At 44.6% G+C, this 20,350-nt stretch overlaps 1 protein-coding gene across 4 annotated transcripts in view; it reads right to left on the bottom strand.

Annotated features, from left to right (window-relative positions):
* Positions 1-20,350, bottom strand: part of LOC147101681 (SH2 domain-containing protein 3C-like) — a 160,052-nt gene that overhangs the window by 39,438 nt on the left and 100,264 nt on the right. Inside the window, exon 1 of one of the 4 annotated variants that reach the window (XM_085965483.1) lies at positions 2,288-2,727. The exons of the other annotated variants lie outside the window; for them this stretch is intronic. Within the exon in view, the coding sequence (XP_085821609.1) occupies positions 2,288-2,368 (81 nt within the window). The 5' untranslated portion in view covers positions 2,369-2,727. Of the gene's footprint in view, positions 1-2,287; positions 2,728-20,350 lie in introns of those variants that run through there. 4 annotated transcript variants of the gene reach the window in all.

Genomic DNA, 20,350 nt, shown 5'->3' on the forward strand with positions numbered 1-20,350 from the left:
AATACAACATTCTCTGACGTACCACAGTCTATTATTATCTCTATATAACACACGCTCTTTACAGCTCCCTCACTCACATAGCATCTACTCCCCATATCACAAGGTCTGGCATTTCCTCCCCAAAGGTTTTTTTTTCATTTCCTCTGCTGAGGGTGGTGACTCTATGGTTCCACACTCACTGGTGCCTTACCTTGTTGACTACTCTTCATTTTGTGAGCCTGAAGTCAGAGTTGGCAGGCTATTGGACCAGGGAGGGAATCACTGACAAACCTGATTCTGCCCTCATGCAGTATCCATGTCCACGCACTCTCCAGCCCGAGTCATAGAAACATAGAAGATAGGAGCAGGAGTAGGCCATTCGGCCCCTGGAGCCTGCTCCACCATTCAATGCGATCATGGCTGATCATCCAAACTCAGTACCCTGTCCCTGCTTTCTCCCCATATCCCTTGATCCCTTTAGCCTTAAGAAATATATCTAACTCCTTCTTGAATATATTTAATGAATTGGTCTCAACTGCCTTCTGTGGTAGAGAATTCCACAGGTTCACCACTCTCTGGGTGAAGAAATTCCTCCTCATCTCTGTCCTAAATGGCTTACCCCTTATCCTTAGACTGTGATTGGAGTCATTGGAGCAGGAACTCTGGCTGGATTTTTTCTTGTTTAGCCCATAAGTACTGAAGCTGCCTTGGCGGGGATCAGCTAACTAACCCCGGGGGGAGGTGGGGAATTGAACCTGGGGACTCTCCTAGTCTCTATAGTCCAGTTGTAAACCGAGAGTAACTTCACCATTTGAAAACTTTCAAAGTCTGACTTTCCTCTTTTAAAGGTTGTTGCCCTTTTCATTGCACCCCCCTCCCCCCTCCCCCCCAGCTGTGTATTTGTGTTTGTAACCTGGCAGATACTGCAGGGTAACATAGGTCAGAGTGCCTATGGGACAATGCCCGTTCCAGTGACGGAGAGCTTCTGTCCCTTAACCTATTTCCACCTCGACAGGAGGAACTTGCTGGTTCAATGTCCCTCCAATATAACATACTTAACTATTCAATGCAAGCCTCGCCCGGCTGCCCACTCGCTTGCTCCAGTATTGAAGGTACTGTACACTGTATCAGCAACTCAGTGAGAGGCTGAGACTTTAATCATTGAGTGCAGATCAATCACTGCACAGATACCAACCGGGCTATTGCCTGCGGCAAGGAACTGAATGGAACCTCACACACCTCGGACCGTTATCAAACTATGTACATGTAACATGGGTGATATTTCAAATTCCAACAGTGCTCAGTAACGACGTGAAGGGGAGAGTAACTGCATTACATCATCGAGTGCTTGCAATGATTCTGGGGATCATCAGCACAAAGAATACACACTGAAACACAACAGACTAAACCTGTGCATGGAATCCTTGAGTCAGTGCACCTGCCCCTCGCTCTTTATGTATCTTTCTATATAGGTGTGTGTCTGTATTTCTCTGAGGATCTGTCTCTAGGTGTGTATAACTGTGTGTCTGTATGTATCTCTCCTTCCATCTCTCTCTCTCTATCATTATGTGTGTGTAGCATTGTCTCTCTCTATATATATATATGTGTGTGTGTATCATTGTGTGTGTCTCTCTCTATGTGCCTCTCTCTGTCTCTTTTGCTCCCTCTCCATCCGTGATTATGTCTCCCAGGGTCTGTCTGTACATCTGTCTCTCTTCCTCTCTGCCTCTGTGTATCTTTGATTGATATTGTGAGTCTCTCTGCCTTTATATATATATCTTTGTGTCTGTGTGCCCCTCTCTCCCTTTCTTTCTGATTATGCCATGTCCCTCTCAGTGTGTATCTGTGTGTCTGTCCCTGGGTAGATGCAGGGACTGTTTGGATCTGTTAACACCCCTCCTGCACCAGACACTATAACATCTATCAGCTGAGAGCCTCCGTTCAGGCCCTTCACCGATAATTCTTTACTAACACATCCTCCACTGCTATTCATTCAGAATGTTAAAATATAGAAATGTTCTAGATTTAAACACTGTACCTGTAGAAAGATACAATGCAAATCCCGTAGGATTACTTCAGGAATTTCAAAATCCTCCGTCCTTTCGGTGTTGGAAAGCAAGAGGCAGGGAAAGAATTGAACACTTTACTATTACTACTTGAAAAATCTCATTCATAAAATAAAGTGGCAATAGGCAGGGTGACGGCGCGGTGTGCTGCAGCTCAGCATGCCCTCGGTGGAGGGACGCCACACACACACACACAGACTAGAGGCAAAGTGTCTCTCCTCAGTGCAGGGTGTCCTCCTTACCTGAACTTGCATGAAGGAGCCTCGGTAGAAGCAGCAGGCCGCCGCTGAGATCGCGCTCCACAAACTGCACTTGTCAGTCATGTTCCCTCCTTGCAAAGATGTCTTTATAAATGACTGTAATCCAGTGTCTTATTAAGCGCTGGCGCGGGTTCCTCCCACACTCTCACCTTGGATTACTGTCTGGCGGTACAGTAATGTATGTAGTTAGATATACCCACATATATATAGAATGAGAGGGTCTAAAACAGCCCCGGAGCTGGGCACGGGAGCATCACCAACTCCCTCCTGCACGGCTCTCCTCCTGACAGTTTGTGGCTCAGCCACGATTCGCCAATGACTGTCGGGAGCTGCCTGCTCTGCCTCCCAGCTCATGAAAATGCAATCAAGTCCGGCGGGAATTGATGGGGAACCTGCAATGGTGGTGGTGTTGGGGGGGGGGGGGAGTGAGTGAGACCACCTCAACCCTTCCTCCAACCCCCCACCACCACCACCCCCTCCCTCTGTTCAAAACACTTCCACAGAATTGCAAATCGACAAATCGACAGCCCCTGGTCGCCTCCTGCCAGACACCAAATCAATAGCTGACGCCCAGAGTCAGGCACTCTCTCTCTCTCTCTCTCTCTCAGTGGACTCGCTGCAATGAAGCAACCGGTACTCACTTTGGTGGGGAAAGGGGCAAATAAAAAGGATAAAATAAAAGAGACAAACATGAAACAGCCGCCTTCTGGACGGGCAGCCTCGCAGCCCGCGGTGCCCGCAGACCCAGACACTGCAGCCTGTTTAGTGCTTCAGTGAGTGAGCAGCCAGCCGTTCACACAGGCTTTTAATTACTGCAAGATAAAAAGCAGCCTGGCTCTGTGCAAACACAGCAGGCTCCATCCCTGCTTCTTTCTAATGCTGCTTTATTGTTGACACTTTTTACTGAGGAACCCAGTTTATTCCCTCCCCCGCCCCGGACCCCCACCTGAAGACACTGACTCCGCCCTGGGCTCCTGTCCCATGGACACCTGGCCCCAAACACGACTTCGCCCTTTCTCTTTTCACATGCTGACAGGCCTGCCAAGCTCCATCCCCATCGATATCCGCACAAAGCCGGGATTACTGGAGAGAGCCCCGGAGGGGGCAAATCTTACTGATGTTTTCCAATATTTAGCCCTGAAACAGGGAAGCCAATTATAACAACCCAACTAAATAAAATATACAGGGTGCACTGTTCTCTATAATATATACAGGGTGCGATATTCTCTATAATATATACAGGGTGCACTATTCTCTATAATATATACAGGGTGCGCTATTCTCTATAATATATACAGGGTGCACTATTCTCTATAATATATACAGGGTGCGCTATTCTCTAATATATACAGGGAGAGCTATTCTCTAATATATACAGGGTGAGCTATTCTCTATAATATATACAGGGTGCGCTATTCTCTAATATATACAGGGTGCGCTATTCACTATAATATATACAGGGTGCGCTATTCTCTATAATATATACAGGGTGCGCTATTGTCTATAATATATACAGGGTGCACTATTCTCTATAATATATACAGGGTGCGCTATTCTCTATAATATATACAGGGTGCACTATTCTCTAATATAAACAGGGTGCGCTATTCTCTAATATATACAGGGTGCGCTATTCACTATAATATATACAGGGTGCGCTATTCTCTATAATATATACAGGGTGCGCTATTCTCTATAATATATACAGGGTGCACTATTCTCTATAATATATACAGGGTGCGCTATTCTCTATAATATATACAGGGTGCACTATTCTCTATAATATATACAGGGGCAGCTATTCTCTATTATATATACAGGGTGCGCTATTCTCTATAATATATACAGGGTGCACTATTCTCTATTATATATAAAGGGTGCGCTATTCTCTATAATATATACAGGGTGCACTATTCTCTATAATATATACAGGGTGCGCTATTCTCTATAATATATACAGGGTGCACTATTCTCTATAATATATACAGGGTGCGCTATTCTCTAATATATACAGGGAGAGCTATTCTCTAATATATACAGGGTGAGCTATTCTCTATAATATATACAGGGTGCGCTATTCTCTAATATATACAGGGTGCGCTATTCACTAATATATACAGGGTGCGCTATTCTCTATAATATATACAGGGTGCGCTATTCTCTATAATATATACAGGGTGCACTATTCTCTATAATATATACAGGGTGCGCTATTCTCTATAATATATACTGGGTGCACTATTCTCTAATATAAACAGGGTGCGCTATTCTCTAATATATACAGGGTGCGCTATTCACTATAATATATACAGGGTGCGCTATTCTCTATAATATATACAGGGTGCGCTATTCTCTATAATATATACAGGGTGCACTATTCTCTATAATATATACAGGGTGCGCTATTCTCTATAATATATACAGGCTGCACTATTCTCTACAATATATACAGGGGCAGCTATTCTCTATTATATATACAGGGTGCGCTATTCTCTATAATATATACAGGGTGCACTATTCTCTATTATATATAAAGGGTGCGCTATTCTCTATAATATATACAGGGTGCGCTATTCTCTATAATATATACAGGGTGCGCTATTCTCTATAATATATACACAGTGCACTATTCTCTATAATATATACACGGTGTGCTATTCTCTATAATATATACAGGGTGCGCTATTCTCTATAATATATACAGGGTGCGCTATTCTCTATAATATATACAGGGTGCACTATTCTCTATATTATATACAGGGTGCACTATTCTCTATAATATATACAGGGTGCACTATTCTCTATAATATATACAGGGTGCGCTATTCACTATAATAGATACAGGGTGCACTATTCTCTATAATATATACAGGGTGCGCTATTCTCTATAATATATACAGGGTGCACTATTCTCTATAATATATACAGGGTGCACTATTCTCTATAATATATGCAGGGTGCGCTATTCTCTATAATATATACAGGGGGCGCTATTCTCTATAATATATACAGGGTGCGCTATTCTCTATAATATATACAGGGTGCGCTATTCTCTATAATATATACAGGGTGCACTATTCTCTATAATATACACAGAGTGCGCTATTCTCTATAATATATACAGGGTGCGCTACTCTCTATAATATATACGGGTGCATTGTTCTCTATAATATATACAGGGTGCGCTATTCTCTATAATATATACAGGGTGCGCTATTCTCTATAACATATACAGGGTGCACTATTCTCTATATATACAGGGTGCACTATTCTCTATATATACAGGGTGCACTATTCTCTATAATATATACAGGGTGCACTATTCTCTATAATATATACAGGGTGCACTATTCTCTATAATATATACAGGGTGCGCTATTCTCTATAATATATACAGGGTGCACTATTCTCTATAATATATACAGGGTGCACTATTCTCTATAATATATACAGGGTGCACTATTCTCTATATATACAGGGTGCACTATTCTCTATAACATATACAGGGTGCACTATTCTCTATAATATATACAGGGTGCGCTATTCTACATAATTTATACAGGGTGCACTATTCTCTATAATATATACAGGGTGCGCTATTCTCTATAATATATACAGGGTGCACTATTCTCTATAATATATACAGGGTGCGCTATTCTCTATAATATATACAGAGTACGCTATTCTCTATAATATATTACGGGTGCGCTATTCTCTATAATATATACAGGGTGCACTATTCTCTATAATTTATACAGGGTGCGCTATTCTCTATAATATATAAAGGGTGCGCTATTCTCTGTAATATATACAGGGTGCGCTATTCTCTAATATATACAGGGTGCACTATTCTCTGTAATATATACAGGGTGCGCTATTCTCTATAATATATACAGGGTGCGCTATTCTCTATAATATATACAGGGTGCACTATTCTCTATAATATATACAGGGTGCACTATTCTCTATTATATATAAAGGGTGCGCTATTCTCTATAATATATACACAGTGCACTATTCTCTATAATATATACACGGTGTGCTATTCTCTATAATATATACAGGGTGCGCTATTCTCTATAATATAGACAGGGTGCACTATTCTCTATAATATAGACAGGGTGCACTATTCTCTATAATATATACAGGGTGTGCTTTTTCTCTATAATATATACAGGGTGCGCTACTCTCTATAATATATACAGGGTGTGCTATTCTCTATAATATATACAGGGTGCACTATTCTCTATAATATATACAGGGTGCACTATTCCCTATAATATATACAGAGTGCGCTATTCTCCATAATATATACAGGGTGCACTATTCTCTATAATATATACAGGGTGCACTATTCTCTATAATATATATAGAGTGCACTATTCTCTATAATATATACAGGGTGCACTATTCTCTATAATATATACAGGGTGCACTATTCTCTATAATATATACAGGGTGCGCTATTCTCTATAATATATACAGGGTGTGCTTTTCTCTATAATATATACAGGGTGCACTATTCTCTATAATATATACAGGGTGCACTATTCTCTATAATATACACAGGGTGCACTATTCCCTATAATATATACAGAGTGCGCTATTCTCCATAATATATACAGGGTGCATTATGCTCCATAATATATACAGAGTGCGCTATTCTCTATAATATATACAGGGTGCGCTATTCTCTATAATATATACAGAGTGCGCTATTCTCTATAATATATACAGGGTGCACTATTCTCTATAATATATACAGGGTGCACTATTCTCTATAATATATACAGGGTGCGCTATTCTCTATAATATATATAGGGTGCACTATTCTCTATAATATATACAGGGTGTGCTTTTCTCTATAATATATACAGGGTGCACTATTCTCTATAATATATACAGGGTGCACTATTCTCTATAATATATACAGGGTGCACTACTCCCTATAATATATACAGAGTGTGCTATTCTCCATAATATATACAGGGTGCACTATGCTCCATAATATATACAGAGTGCGCTATTCTCTATAATATATACAGAGTGCACTATTCTCTATAATATATACAGGGTGCGCTATTCTCTATAATATATACAGGGTGCGCTATTCTCTATAATATATACAGGGTGCACTATTCTCTATAATATATACAGGGTGCACTATTCTCTATAATATATACAGAGTGCGCTATTCTCTATAATATATACAGGGTGCGCTATTCTCTATAATATATACAGAGTGCGCTATTCTCTATAATATATACAGGATGTGCTATTCTCTATAATATATACAGGGTGCGCTATTCTCTATAATATATAATGGGTGCACTATTCTCTATAATATATACAGAGTGTGCTATTCTGTAAAATATATTCAGGGTGCACTATTCTCTCTAATATATATAGGGTTGCACCATTCCTCTATAATATATGCAGAGTGGACTATTCCTATATCATATAATCACGATAGTGCTATTTTTCTATAATACATACTCTGTGGCTGTGCTATGCTTCTATAGTATATACAGTCTATTCTAATCCTCTGTAATACATGCACAGTGCTCTATTGCTACAGTGTGGGGCACTATTCCTCAACAGATAGAAAGGAAAAACATGTCATTCTGTTTCAGTCGTTGCACTCTGTCTCGGAGTCATAAAGTTGTGGGTTCAAGTCCCACTCCAGGACTTGAGCATATAACTAGCTTGACATTTCTGCCACATTGTTGGAAGTGCTGATTTTTAGATGAGACGTAAAAATGAGGCATTGTCTGCCTGTTCAGGTGGATGTAAAATATACCATAGCAGCTTGGAAGAAGAGCAGGGGGCCTTTATCCCTCAACCAACATCATCAAAAACAGATTATCTGTCATTTATCTCATTAATAATAAGACAAAAGGAAAATACCGCAGATTCTGGACATCTGAAATAAAAACAGAAAATGCTGGAAATGCTCAGCAGGCAGGCAGCATCTGTGCAGAGCGAATCTAAATTAATGTTTCAGGTCGATAACGTTTCATCAGAACTAGAAAGGGTTAGAGATGTAACAAGTTTTAAGCAAGTACAGAGTCAGGGAATAGGGGGAACGGAGGAAAGAACAAAATTGAAGGTCTGCGATAGGGTGGAAGACAGGAGAGATTAAATGACAAAAGGGATGATGGTGCAAGGCGAAAGGAGATGGTAATGGGACAAGCAAAGAAACAAAGATGGGTCTAGAGGAGGTGTAAATGGGATTAGCAGAATCATTAGCAATAGCTGCTGTTCGAAATAATGGGGGCAGTCGTTATGATCTGAAATTGTTGAACTCGATGTTGAGTCCGGAAGGCTGTAAAGGGCCTAATCGAAAGATCAGGTGCCGTTCCTCGAGCTTTCGTTGAGCTTCATTGGAACAGTGTAGGAGGCCAAGGACAGAGAAGTCAGAGTGGGAGTGGGGCGGGGAATTAAAATGACAGGCAATCGGAAGCTCGGGGTCACACTTGTGGGTTGAATGGAGGTGTTCCGCAAAGCGGTCACACCCTCTGCGTTTGGTCTCCCCAATGTAGTGGAGACCGCACTGTGAGCAGCGAATACAGTTTACTAAATTGAAAGAAGTACAAGTAAACCGCTGTTTCACCTGGAAGGAGTGTTTGGAGGCCCTGGATGGTGGGAAGGTGGGAGGTAAAAGGGCAGGTGTTGCATCTCCTGTGCTTGCACGGGAAGGTGCTGCGGGAAGGGCAGGGGGTGTTGGGGTGATTGAGAAGTGGACCAGGGTGTCGAGGAGGGAATGGTCCCTTCGGAATGCTGAAAGGGAAGGGGAGGGGAAGATGTGTTTGGTGGTGGGTGCACGCTGGAGGTGGCAGAAATGATGTAGGATGAATGTAGAGGCTAGTGGGGTGGAAGGTGAGGACAAGGGGAACCCTATCATGGCTCTGGGAGGGAGGGGAAGGAGTGAAAGCAGAAGTGCGGGAAATGGGACCTTTTGTGTAGAAACTGGCTGTCGTGTCGACCTATGTTGCAAAAAGTACTTTATTTGGCTGTGAAATGTTTTAGTATGTCCTGTGGATGTGAAAGGTGCTATATAAATATATGTCCTTTCTATTCCTCTATACAGGATGACGTTATTCTTCTGTAGGATAGACAAGGTAGGTTTTTTTTGTCTGTATTTGTTGTCAGGATGTGAGCTGCATTCATTGCATTTTCTTAGTTGCCCTCAAAAGATGGTGGGCCGCCTTCTTGAAGTAATTATTTGTACAACTGGGTAGCTTGCTTGGCTACTTCAAGGGCAACCACATAGTGCGGGCAAGAGTCATGTGTAGGCCAGACTGGGTAGGAGTGTGCTGTTTCGCTATACTCTTTACACTGTCTGCTATTGTCCCTATATTATATACAGGGTTTGCTATTTTCTTGTAAAATACGATAAAATTACATCCAATAGCACCTCGGTTAAGGTCAAATAATTCAGTGGCAGGCAGGACCCTGCCAATCACAGTTGTCCCCAGTGGCAATTCCTGTGTGTATAACTGTTTATATTATTGATAATAGTAGATTGCTGTTGGTGAGCTCAAGCCTGTTTAATATGATGCCAATGTTAACAAGTCACTTTTTGTTGTGATTTGAAACCCTCAATTAAGTTGTGGTATTGTAACCACGAGATTTCCCTTATTCTATACAGCTTGTGTTAAAGTAAAGGCAACCGATCTTACAGCAGACATTTCAAATTCTGACATCTAATGGGTTCTTTGTGTGTAAAATAGAAAGGTTGGTATGTTGATGCTGCCCCTTAATTCTTATTGCCAACAATAATGTTGCTTCCCTTATTTCATGTGAGTTGTTCCACGGGATGATGTCAAAATGAAGACAGTGGCGGCAGCTGCATTGTTTCAACCCGTGACATCATTAGTGGAACAGTCCATTGAGAATAAGGGGATAAATATTTAGCAATTCAAGACCTTTTAAAGAGACAGCTACTTGAGGAAGGGTTTTTGGCGAACCTTTATCTGTTTCTGAGGGACCAGAGACGAGTGTCATTTTCTCAACAATCGCATCAATCCCAAGGAACATAATGATGCATTTGGTCCTTACTCACGTTTTTGCATTTTGTGTTTGGCAAGAAATCAAATATTTTCAACTGGACAAATATTTCTCTCCCTTTATTTCGTGTTCTCTCTCTTTCCACCAACTTTCTCCTCTTTCCTCCCTTTTTCTCCTGAAAGTGTCGACTCCTTGCTCTGGACACCAGCTGGCTTTTGGGTGCAATATACACAGATACTTTCTGTATATGTTATAGGGTCTGGTAGCCTAGTGAGTTATGGTACAGGACTTACAGCCTAGAGCAAATCCCACCCTAGCAAGTTGTGGGCTAGCATCAGAAAATGACACGAAAGCTACCGAATTACTGTAAAAACTCAACTGTTTCGCCAAGGTCTTTCAGGGGAATTTACCTGGTCTGGCCTGCATGCGATTTCAGTTCCACAGAATGTGGCTGACTCTTAATGGCCTTCGGGCAACTAGCAATAAATAATGCCTTACCTGTGTTGCCCATGTCCCAAGAACAAATAATATTTTAAAAAGGGCGCAATGCATCTACAATGTATTATGCAGTAAGGGTTACCAACACACGAGCCCCGATTTTAACCGAACCCACCTAGTGAGAATAGGGCAGGTTTGGGTTGGATGCCCAATTTACACCTCCAATTTTACACTCTATATATTTTTTGTTCTGCCTCTTTCTCACCAATTTTTTCTCCTGAAAGTAGATAGTAAAATCAGGCGTTTGACCCAAACCCAACTTGTTGTCGGCAGGCAGATCTGGTTAAAATTGGGGCTGCGGTCAATGTACCCTATAATTTTTTTTTGATGCGCGGCCCCTTTAAGTGGCTGCGCAGCCCATTCAAATTTTCGCGTGTGTGCAGTTTCTTCCATTTTAAAGCTGGTGAGAGGCCTGCGCGGGACCTCCAGACCACTGTGCGGCCACGCAGCTTAACAGGAACATTGGCTGTGGCCTGTGGGGCACAGCTGGCCCACAAGCTTCCTTTTATCCAGCTTGCGAAGCCCTTGCTGGGGTACTTTTCCATCTTTGTAAATAACAAGCTGCATTTTCAACGTAATAAAAATGGCCCAAGGCGCTTCACGGGAATGATTATCAAACAAAATTTGACACTAACCACATAAGGAGATATTGGGGCAGGTGACCAAAAGCTTGGTCAGAGAGGTAGGTTTTAAGGAACGTCTTAAAGGAGGAGAGAAGTAGAGAGGCGGAGAGGTTTAGGGAGGGAATTGCAGAGCTGAAGGCACGGCCACCAATGGTGGAGCGATTAAAATCGGGGACGTGCAAGAGGCCAGAATTAGAGGAGCGCAGAGAAATCGAAGGGTTGTAGGGCTGGAGGAGGCTACAGAGATAGGGAGGGGCGAGGCCACGGAGCGAGTTGAGGACAAGGATGAGAAATGCGCACGGCGCCGATTTGAACATCAGCTCAGCTTCAGCCCCTTAAAATTTCTGGGCCTGGAAAAAAAGCTGCTCCTTCTTCGGTGGATTTCGCTCATTCAGGGAGCTGCTTTTTGCACCAATCAGGAATCAATCTTTACCAGTCCTCCAGGTCCAGGAAATTAGAACAGCAGAGGCCGAATGGAAGAAAAGTTCTGATACTCTGGCAGAAATACTTGTAACAAAGCAAGTACTAATCCACCACTGTCATTGCTGGTGGAGGAAGAAGGACAGAGCCTACCCTGGTCATTTGGAACACTGCACTGCTGGTGGGCCTGTACTTGGCGGCAGACCTTAGCAACATTCACTCGGAGAGAGTATTATGGGCCGGGGTCACCTGAGCCAATGGCAGTGAAATCTACAAGCTCCAGAATATCTTTTTCTGTTACTCATTCTTGGGATGTTGCTGGCATTTATTGCCCATCCCGAGCTGCCCTGAGAAGGTGGTGTCGCGGTTCCGGAGGACATTTAAGAGTTAACCGCGTTGGAGTCACATATAGGCCAGGCCGGGTAAGGACGGCAGGTTTCCTTCCCTAAAATGACAGAAATCTGCTGTAAAAGGACATTAAAAAGGATAACAATCCCTGAGCCATCTCCCACTGTTGTTGTTACTAGCTTCCTGGCTCTCAAACTTCAGGGAGGAAGGTTTGAATTATTTTGTGTGTGGGAGTCTCACTTTTTTTCCCGTGTATCTGGGCTTGGCATTTCTGCGTGATCCTTTCCTCACCACTTTCTAGGAGGGAGTCTCTGGAGAGGGAACTCTTGACATTTCCATTTGCTTAGCTCAGGAGCACTTACGCCAATTGTAAAGCCCATACTGCGGGGTTGCCAACTCTGGTTTGACGTATTCCTGGAGATTTCATCACTTGACCTCCCGCCTCCCACCGCCCCGCCCGGTCAACCAGCCTTTTATGCTGTCTCCAATATTTTTATAGCTAATAAAGGAAAGTGTTCAAAGAAATTAAACAAAAACACACCATTTTTTTTTTTAAATGCCCCTGTGATTTTTCTCCCCGATTTGCCCTCAGCAGTGACCAGGAGATGAATCCTTCAATCCTGGAGACTCCCGGACAATACGGGAGGGTTGGCAACCTCTGTCTGTACTGCGGCCCCCAGCAGAGAGCAGCTCGCCGCTCAGCACAGCCTGGGGGATTGAACCTGGGAGCCTTCTGGCCTGAATGGGTCCGATAGTCACTCCTTAACCAGTTAAGCCTCCGGGGGGAGGTGGGTGGGGGGAGCAGCAGACTGCGTGCTTTCGGAAAGCTAAGTGATCCATTACTTGGAAGAACTTAAAAAGTCAGTCTGTTAGGCTAGGGGCTGACGTTAGCTGTTGAACATGTTGAATTGATTTGAGAGGCATTAACCATTTCACGGTTTGGAACTGAACAGCTCATCGGTGGGATAAGCCCATACATCAGTGTCCAGTAATGAATAGTCAATGGCCTTGGTGTTGTTTAATTTGGTGCTTGGTAGGACTGTGTTGCAGAATGGAATCCAGTGATCATTTCATTGTTCTATCATTTAAAACTAGAACACACCCGTCCTCTAAAACTCACAGGGAAAATTGATCATAATCAATATTCCAGCAGAAAACCAACAAATAACATGGTGAAGTGCAATGGGGGCGGGGGTGGGGGCAATAGACCCCCCCCCCCCCCCCAGCCTCTCAACCAGTGAACAATGTTGCGTGTGAAGTTGTGGGGAAGGGGGGGGGCTAAAGAAAGATTTTTTTTTTAATGGGATAAATGTTTTTGATGTCGATTTATACAGTTTTCCTAAACAATATTTTTTCTTGTCCCCTGTCCCACACTCTATGTCCCTTTGTGTCAAGAACCGCATCTGGCTGAGAATAGGCAGTTAAACCAGTGCCTAGCCCTCGGTCAATGCTGCCGTGTCACCCGTCACTAGAAGTGTGCGAGGGACCTGGGGTGCACCCTGATATTATTTTCCCCTCTCTGTGCAGGAGCAGCTGACCTTGGTTCGGTGTCTCCCTGAGGACAGTATTCCCCAGATCCACAATACACTGTGCTAAACACACGATTAAAAACATGATGCTTAGTATTGCCTGCTGCTGTCTCCTGGGACAGCGGTATTTGGTATAAAGGTAAAGACAGTTCAATACTGCGATGAGTTAACTTATCTCGGCTGGGACTACAGTAGGAGTGTTACAACTAGACTGACCTTCCCTAGATTAGGAAGGGGATAATCAGTGAGGGTTTCTGCTATTGATCGCTATCCAATGACCCCTGCCGTGCATATGTGCAAGATCCCACTAACAGCAATGAGGTAATGACCATTTAATCTGTTTTTAGTGATGTTGGTTGAGGGACAAATATTGTGTTTTATGGCCTGTCTACCTTTGAATAGTGGCCATGGGATCTTTTACACCAACCCGAGAAGGCAGACGGGGCCTCGTTCAAACGACGGCACCTCGGACAGTGCAGCACTCCCTCAGCACTGGGACTGGAGGCTGTCAGCCTAGCTTTATGTGCTCCAGTCCCTGGAGTGGGACTTGAACCCACAACCTTCTGACTCAGAGGTGAGAGAGAGTGGCGACCCACTGAGCCAAGGCTGATGTATCGGCCAGTTGAAGCAGATGAAAGGGTTAACGGTTCCCAGCAGCACTGCTGTGCGAGTGATGCACCAGCAAATGTGTCAAGGTTAGCAAAAAAAAAAATCTTCTATTCAGTTTATTCAGCAAGTTCTCTGTGCACAGGACCCAAAAGCCTGGTGTAGCCGAGGCAAAAAAAAAACATTCCTTGTATTCAATTGGATGACAGGGGTCCTCATTTGATAGTGTTGTATTAGAAAATAGATGAGCGGGCTGTTCGGAGTTGAAAGGGATTTAAATAATTGAATTCAAATACAAGCTATGTGCAGAGTAGGATAAAGGAGTGTGTCATGTGCCCCCCGCCCCCATGCATTCGCTCTTCCTGCAGCCCTGACTCATTGTTGTGTCGAGTCTCTAATCTCTGCAATTAAAGTCATATTGAACACCAATTGGAGCCCTATTCAAGACGCCATGTTCAATTTAGGAGTGTTGGAGCTAAGCTGCTGCAGCCTCGGGCTTCAGGTACAATAGAAATAATAGGGTTACAATAAGGTCTGTCACTCTCCAGCTGATGGAGATATCACACCGCTGAGGGGAGACACTTCCCTTTTCTAATTTCTGATGTAATGATCGCAGATGAGTGGTGAAAAATTGTAAAAGGAGGTCAAAGCACAAGAGAATCGTTTTTTCAAGGCTCTCGGTTTTATTTTTGATTCCCACTCCCCTCCTCTCAGGATTTTTTTTATTTTTATAAAAGCGGTCCTCTCCTTCCCTGCAACTGATTGGAGCACGAGTACCCTTACAATCGACTGGGTGTTATTTGGGGAACAGTCATAAAGTGGCACAATTGATAACAGGATGTTTTGCCCATTTTTTTTTATAAGATAAGAAATAGGAGCAAGAGTCGGCCATACGGCCCCTCGAGCCTGCTCCGTCATTCAATAAGACCATAGCTGATCTTCTACCTCAACTCCACTTTCCCACCTGATCCCCATATCTCTAGATTCCCCTAGAGTCCAAAAATCTATCGATCTCTGTTTTGAATATACTCGACGACTGAGCCTCCACAGCTCTCCGGGGTAGAGAATTCCAGAGATTCACCACCCTCTGAGTGAAGAAATTTCTCCTCATCTCAGTCCTAAATGGTCGACCCGTTATCCTGAGACTGTGACTCCTGGTTCTAGACTCTCCAGCCAGGGGGAAAGAGCCACTCAGCATCTACCCTGTCAAGCTCTCTAAGAATTTTACACGTTTATACTGAACCCAAGAGTTGGGTTCAGTCTTGTTTTGATTGGTGAAGTTTCCTACCCATTTAGCAGGAGGGTGACAGTCCACAGAAGATCACTGAGTTTCAATAGATTGCAGCCTCCGCACCTGAGCCTGCTTCAAGGGAATTGTGCCCGGCTGTAGTAATGGTGTTTGGTTCTTAAATAGGAACAGTTGCCCCAGTGGAGCTGTGTAGACCTTGTTCTGAGATTGGTCTGCTGGAAGTTTTGGTCACTATGCTCCCACCCTCTCGAACTCCCTCCTCCAGCCCCTCTGCCCTGTCACACCCTTCAGAAGCCTCTTCAAAGCCGCCCTTCTTGATCAGTTCCCGCCCCCGCGCGCAAACTCTCCCTCTATTTTCCTCACGGCTCAGTGTCTACCATGTGGTTTTTTTCCCCTTCCAAGTATGCGAGAAGCGACATAGAAATGGGAGTTGTTCCCGTTGCCAGGGCAAACACGAGATCTGCGACCCCAGAGCCATTTTTTCTTCCCTCCCGTCTTGTTGAGGCCGGGTTAGGGGTCCCACACGCACAGGATGTTCTCCGGTACCTCACCCAGGTGACCTTTCTTCATGCGTGAGCCTCGACAACAGGTGGCTGCTTCCACCGTGGGGCAGGGAGACGTCACAGGGGAGCCTGATCCTGTTGTTGGCCGATATCCACATACTCGCACACTTCCTAGCAGGGGGTCGCTGGGTAGCGGTTAGAAGTAGGAACCCTGGCCGATTTCCCCCTCCCAACCTTTCCCCCTCCCGGCCAGGCAAGTGGGGATAACTGCAGAGCCCCCTGCTGCTGCTGCTGCTCTGGCTGAGAATGCAGAATCCTCAGGAAAAGAGAAGGCTGAGGGGTGACCTAATAGAGGCCTTTAAAATTATGAAGGGATTTTATAGGGAAGATGATTCCATTTGCGGGGAAGTCCAAAACTAGGGACCATAAATATAAGATTGCCACCAACAAACCCAATAAAGAATGCAGGAAAAACTTCTTTACCCAGAGAGTGGTTAGAATGTAGAATTCGTGACCACACGGTGTAGTTGAGGCGAATCGCATAGATGCACGTAAGGGGAAGCTAGATAAGCACATGAGGGAGAAAGGAATGGAAGGATATGTTGATAGGATTCGATGAATGTAGGGTGAGTGGAGGATTGCGTGGTGCATAAACGCCAGCATAGACCAGCAGAGGCATAGTGCCTCTATACCCTTTTCATAATATGGAGACCAGAACTGTGCACAGTACTCCAAGTGTGGTCTAACCAAGGTTCGATACAAGTTTAACACGAATTCTCTGCTTTTCAATTCTATCCCTCTAGAAATGAACCCCAGTGCTTGGTTTGCTTTTTTTATGGCTTTATTAACCTGTGTCGCTACTTTTAATGATTTGTGTATCTGTACCCCTAGATCCCTTTGCTCCTCTACCCCATTTAGACTCTTAGGGCTGGATTTTGATTGAGGAGGCGTGTAGGAGGCGGGACTACAACTTTCGGGGTTATAGTCCCGCCTCCATCGAGTTGTGGCCAACCCACGCGACTTTCACTTGATTGACCTTGTTGAGCCCGCCCAGTAGGCTCAGCAGGCCAATTAAGGGCCACCCAGCAACAGGTGACGTCACAGATTGACATTTCATCTGTCAAGAGCTTTTGACAGATGAAATATCAGCGTTTGACAGCTGTTTGAAGCCGTCAAACACTGACAATCTGTACTCTAAGTTAATTCCTTCCTCTCAGGCTGATTTAGAGATCTCTCCAGAACAGAAAGCTGAATGCTGGAACTTTTGACAGATCGCGGCCATTCTGCTTTCTGTGCCGGTGAGATGAGGGACTCCTGAGACCTGAAGGAAGGAAGGCTGTAAAGGTAAGTAAAACTTCTTAAAACACTTTACAAACACCAAACACACTTACCTCTGCACTCATGCACCCATCACTCACCTGAACCCCGGACATCTCAAACCCTCTAAGCCCTTCAGCCCGACGGTCCACCTCACTAACTTGGTGTGGTTTGGAGCCGTCGGGAATCCCACACTTCAGGAATAAAAATAGGGATTAGGCTAAAAACTGCCTGTTAACTACCTGTTAACAGGCAGTTAATTGGCACTAATCCCCTTCCCGCCTCGGGGAGGCGGCTCCCAGCACAGGTCGGGTACCCGCCTCCTTTGAAAATGGCATGGAGGCAGGTTGGGGGCGGGATGGGTTCGTGCCCCCCGATTTCGAGATTTTAACCCCCCACACGCCTCCAATCCCGCCTCCACGGCCCAATGAAAATCCTGCCCTTATTATCCAAGCAGTATGTGGCCTCTTTATTCTTCCTAGCAAAATGCACCACCTCACACTTACCTATATTGGAATTAATTTGCCAATGACATGCCCATTCTGCAAGTTTATTAACATCTTCTTGGATTTTGGAGGGGACAAACATCAGGGGGAAAAATATGCTTCAAATGATGAATTTATTTAATAATGAAACTTTACTCTGAAGCGTTATCACGGCTTGTGACAATGGTGGAGTGGGCGACACGGGTTAGTCTGCTGAATGCAGGCCCGTTAATAAACACTTTAGGTTAACCATCAGCGGAAGCTGCGGGATGTCCATCTGAAAAGCCCATAATGGCAGACAATTAAACAAATTGTTTTACAACTAATTGGTGCATATTTTTTTTTTTTAAAGAACCGTATCGAGGACCAAAGAGGTCAGATTTAGATTAAAACTCGCTCTAATGTGCCCAACATCAGGCAAGCACCTCATGAAACATTCGTGCAACATTTTCCAATTTCCCACAACAGCCGTCCCTGTGGCCTGAGCCAGACTGCCAATTAGTTCCAGCTTTGTACTGTGCGGCCATGCCCAGCAAGCACTGGGTTGGGATCAGCCCAAGCTCACAACAGCCAGCAATTAGGAAAGACTTGTATCCTTTCCATTGGGCTGGATCCGAACACAGGTCCCAGAGGTGATCGGCCCATGTCTAATCCACTGCACCAACAAGTCCTTCCACTTGGACAGGGCTGTAGAGATGGAGTCAGCAGATTTGTGCTGTACGAGACTCATTTGCTGAGATAATCTGCCTTCTTGCTGCATTCCGATTGCGTTTGTAATATTAATTAACCTGCTGGAGTAACTCGTTTCTCACTATCGACCCACTCGACCTGGGAGGTGTTGACACGATTGCTTCGTAAGGGTTTTTTTTTCCATTAGTACGTGCTCCGGCATGGATTAGTGACTCTTTCTGTCTGCAAGGCTTGTTGAAATTTCAGCCTGTGCCAGGAGAAGTTTGCAGACTCCTTGCCCATTAATATGGAAAAATCCATCTGTGTTTGAATTAAAGGGGCTGTCCGGTCACCTAGTGCAGCAGCTTGCAAGTTACTTTTGTAAGTGATGGCATGACAGTGACACAGTGACTTTATTGCAGTGCTGATTGTGTCTACTGCTATCTGTTTTGTTGGAAGCTATACTCAATTGTCGGACGTTATCACTTGGGACTGATGATGGTGCCCACTCACCTCCCCCTCAGCACCAGCTGCCATTTTATTTTGTAATGATGTTTTGGGCGGGGGAGGGAGTACTTTTTTTTGTCCATGTGCCACTTTTTCCTGTCATTTTACCCCCTCCCTTCATCTGTTGCTCTAGACTTGACTATTCCAACGCACTCCTGGCTGGCCTCCCGCGTTCTACCCTACATAAACTTGAGGTGATCCAAAACTCGGCTGCCCGTGTCCTAACTCGCACCAAGTCCCGTTCGCCCATCACCCCCTGTGCTCGCTGACCTACATTGGCTCCCGATCCGGCAACGTCTCAATTTCAAAATTCTCATCCTTGTTTTCAAATCCCTCCATGGCCTCACCCCCTCCCTATCTCTGTAACCTCCTCCAGCCCCACAATCCCCTGAGGTATCTGCGCTCCGCTAATTCTGCCCTCTTGAGCATCCCTGATTATAATCGCTCAACCATTGGCGGCCATGTCTTCTGTTGCCTGGGCCCGAAGCTCTGGAATTCCCTGCCTGAACCTCTCCGTCTCGCTACCTCTCTCTCCTCCTTTAAGACGCCCCTGAAAACCTACCTGTTTGACCAAGCTTTTGGTCACCTGCCCTAATTTATCCTTATGTGGCTTGGTGTTAAATTTCTTGTCTTATAATACCCCTGTGCAGCGCCTTGGGGCCTTTTACTACGTTAAAGGCGCTATCTAAATGCAAGTTGTTGTTGGGCAGATTCACAGCCTGCTCCCAGCCTGCCCACACTGGCCCCGACTGCTAACCACCAGGTGGCAGCAGAGACCACCCAGGAGTCACTCGCTCTCTCTCCCCCTCCCTCCCTCCCTTCCTCCGCTCTCTGAATATCCCTCTTCCCCTCCAACCCCAACTTGACGTTGCCAGCAGCCTCCTTTCGAAGTGGTCCCCCGACCACCCCACCCCAACCTGATACAGTTCAGATCAGGTACTAAGGGGAACAGGACTTGACCCAGTCTCCATCTCCTTCCCAGGGCACTCCCCCACCCCCCCCTTAACTAAAGGCTGGATGTTGTGCTTAACACAGAGAGGGATGTCAAGGGGTTTAGGAGAACACTTTCCAATGTTTCTACCATCACCAGCACAGGGAATAGGAAGGTGGGAGACAAATCCTCCCTTCAGCTCCTCTCCAATACTGGGTTTGGAAACACATTAGCTTCAGCACAGTCATCACTCAGCCTGTCTTGCCAGCTGGAACATTGTGTAAATGTGAATGGGCCACAGTAGGAGGTCCTTAGGGATAAAGGAGAGAGGAAGAATCTATTTGGACCCG

This window comes from Somniosus microcephalus, chromosome 23 (genome assembly GCF_052327205.1).
Source record: "Somniosus microcephalus isolate GS21.2 chromosome 23, FLI_Smic_1.0, whole genome shotgun sequence".
Classification (NCBI taxonomy): domain Eukaryota; kingdom Metazoa; phylum Chordata; class Chondrichthyes; order Squaliformes; family Somniosidae; genus Somniosus; species Somniosus microcephalus.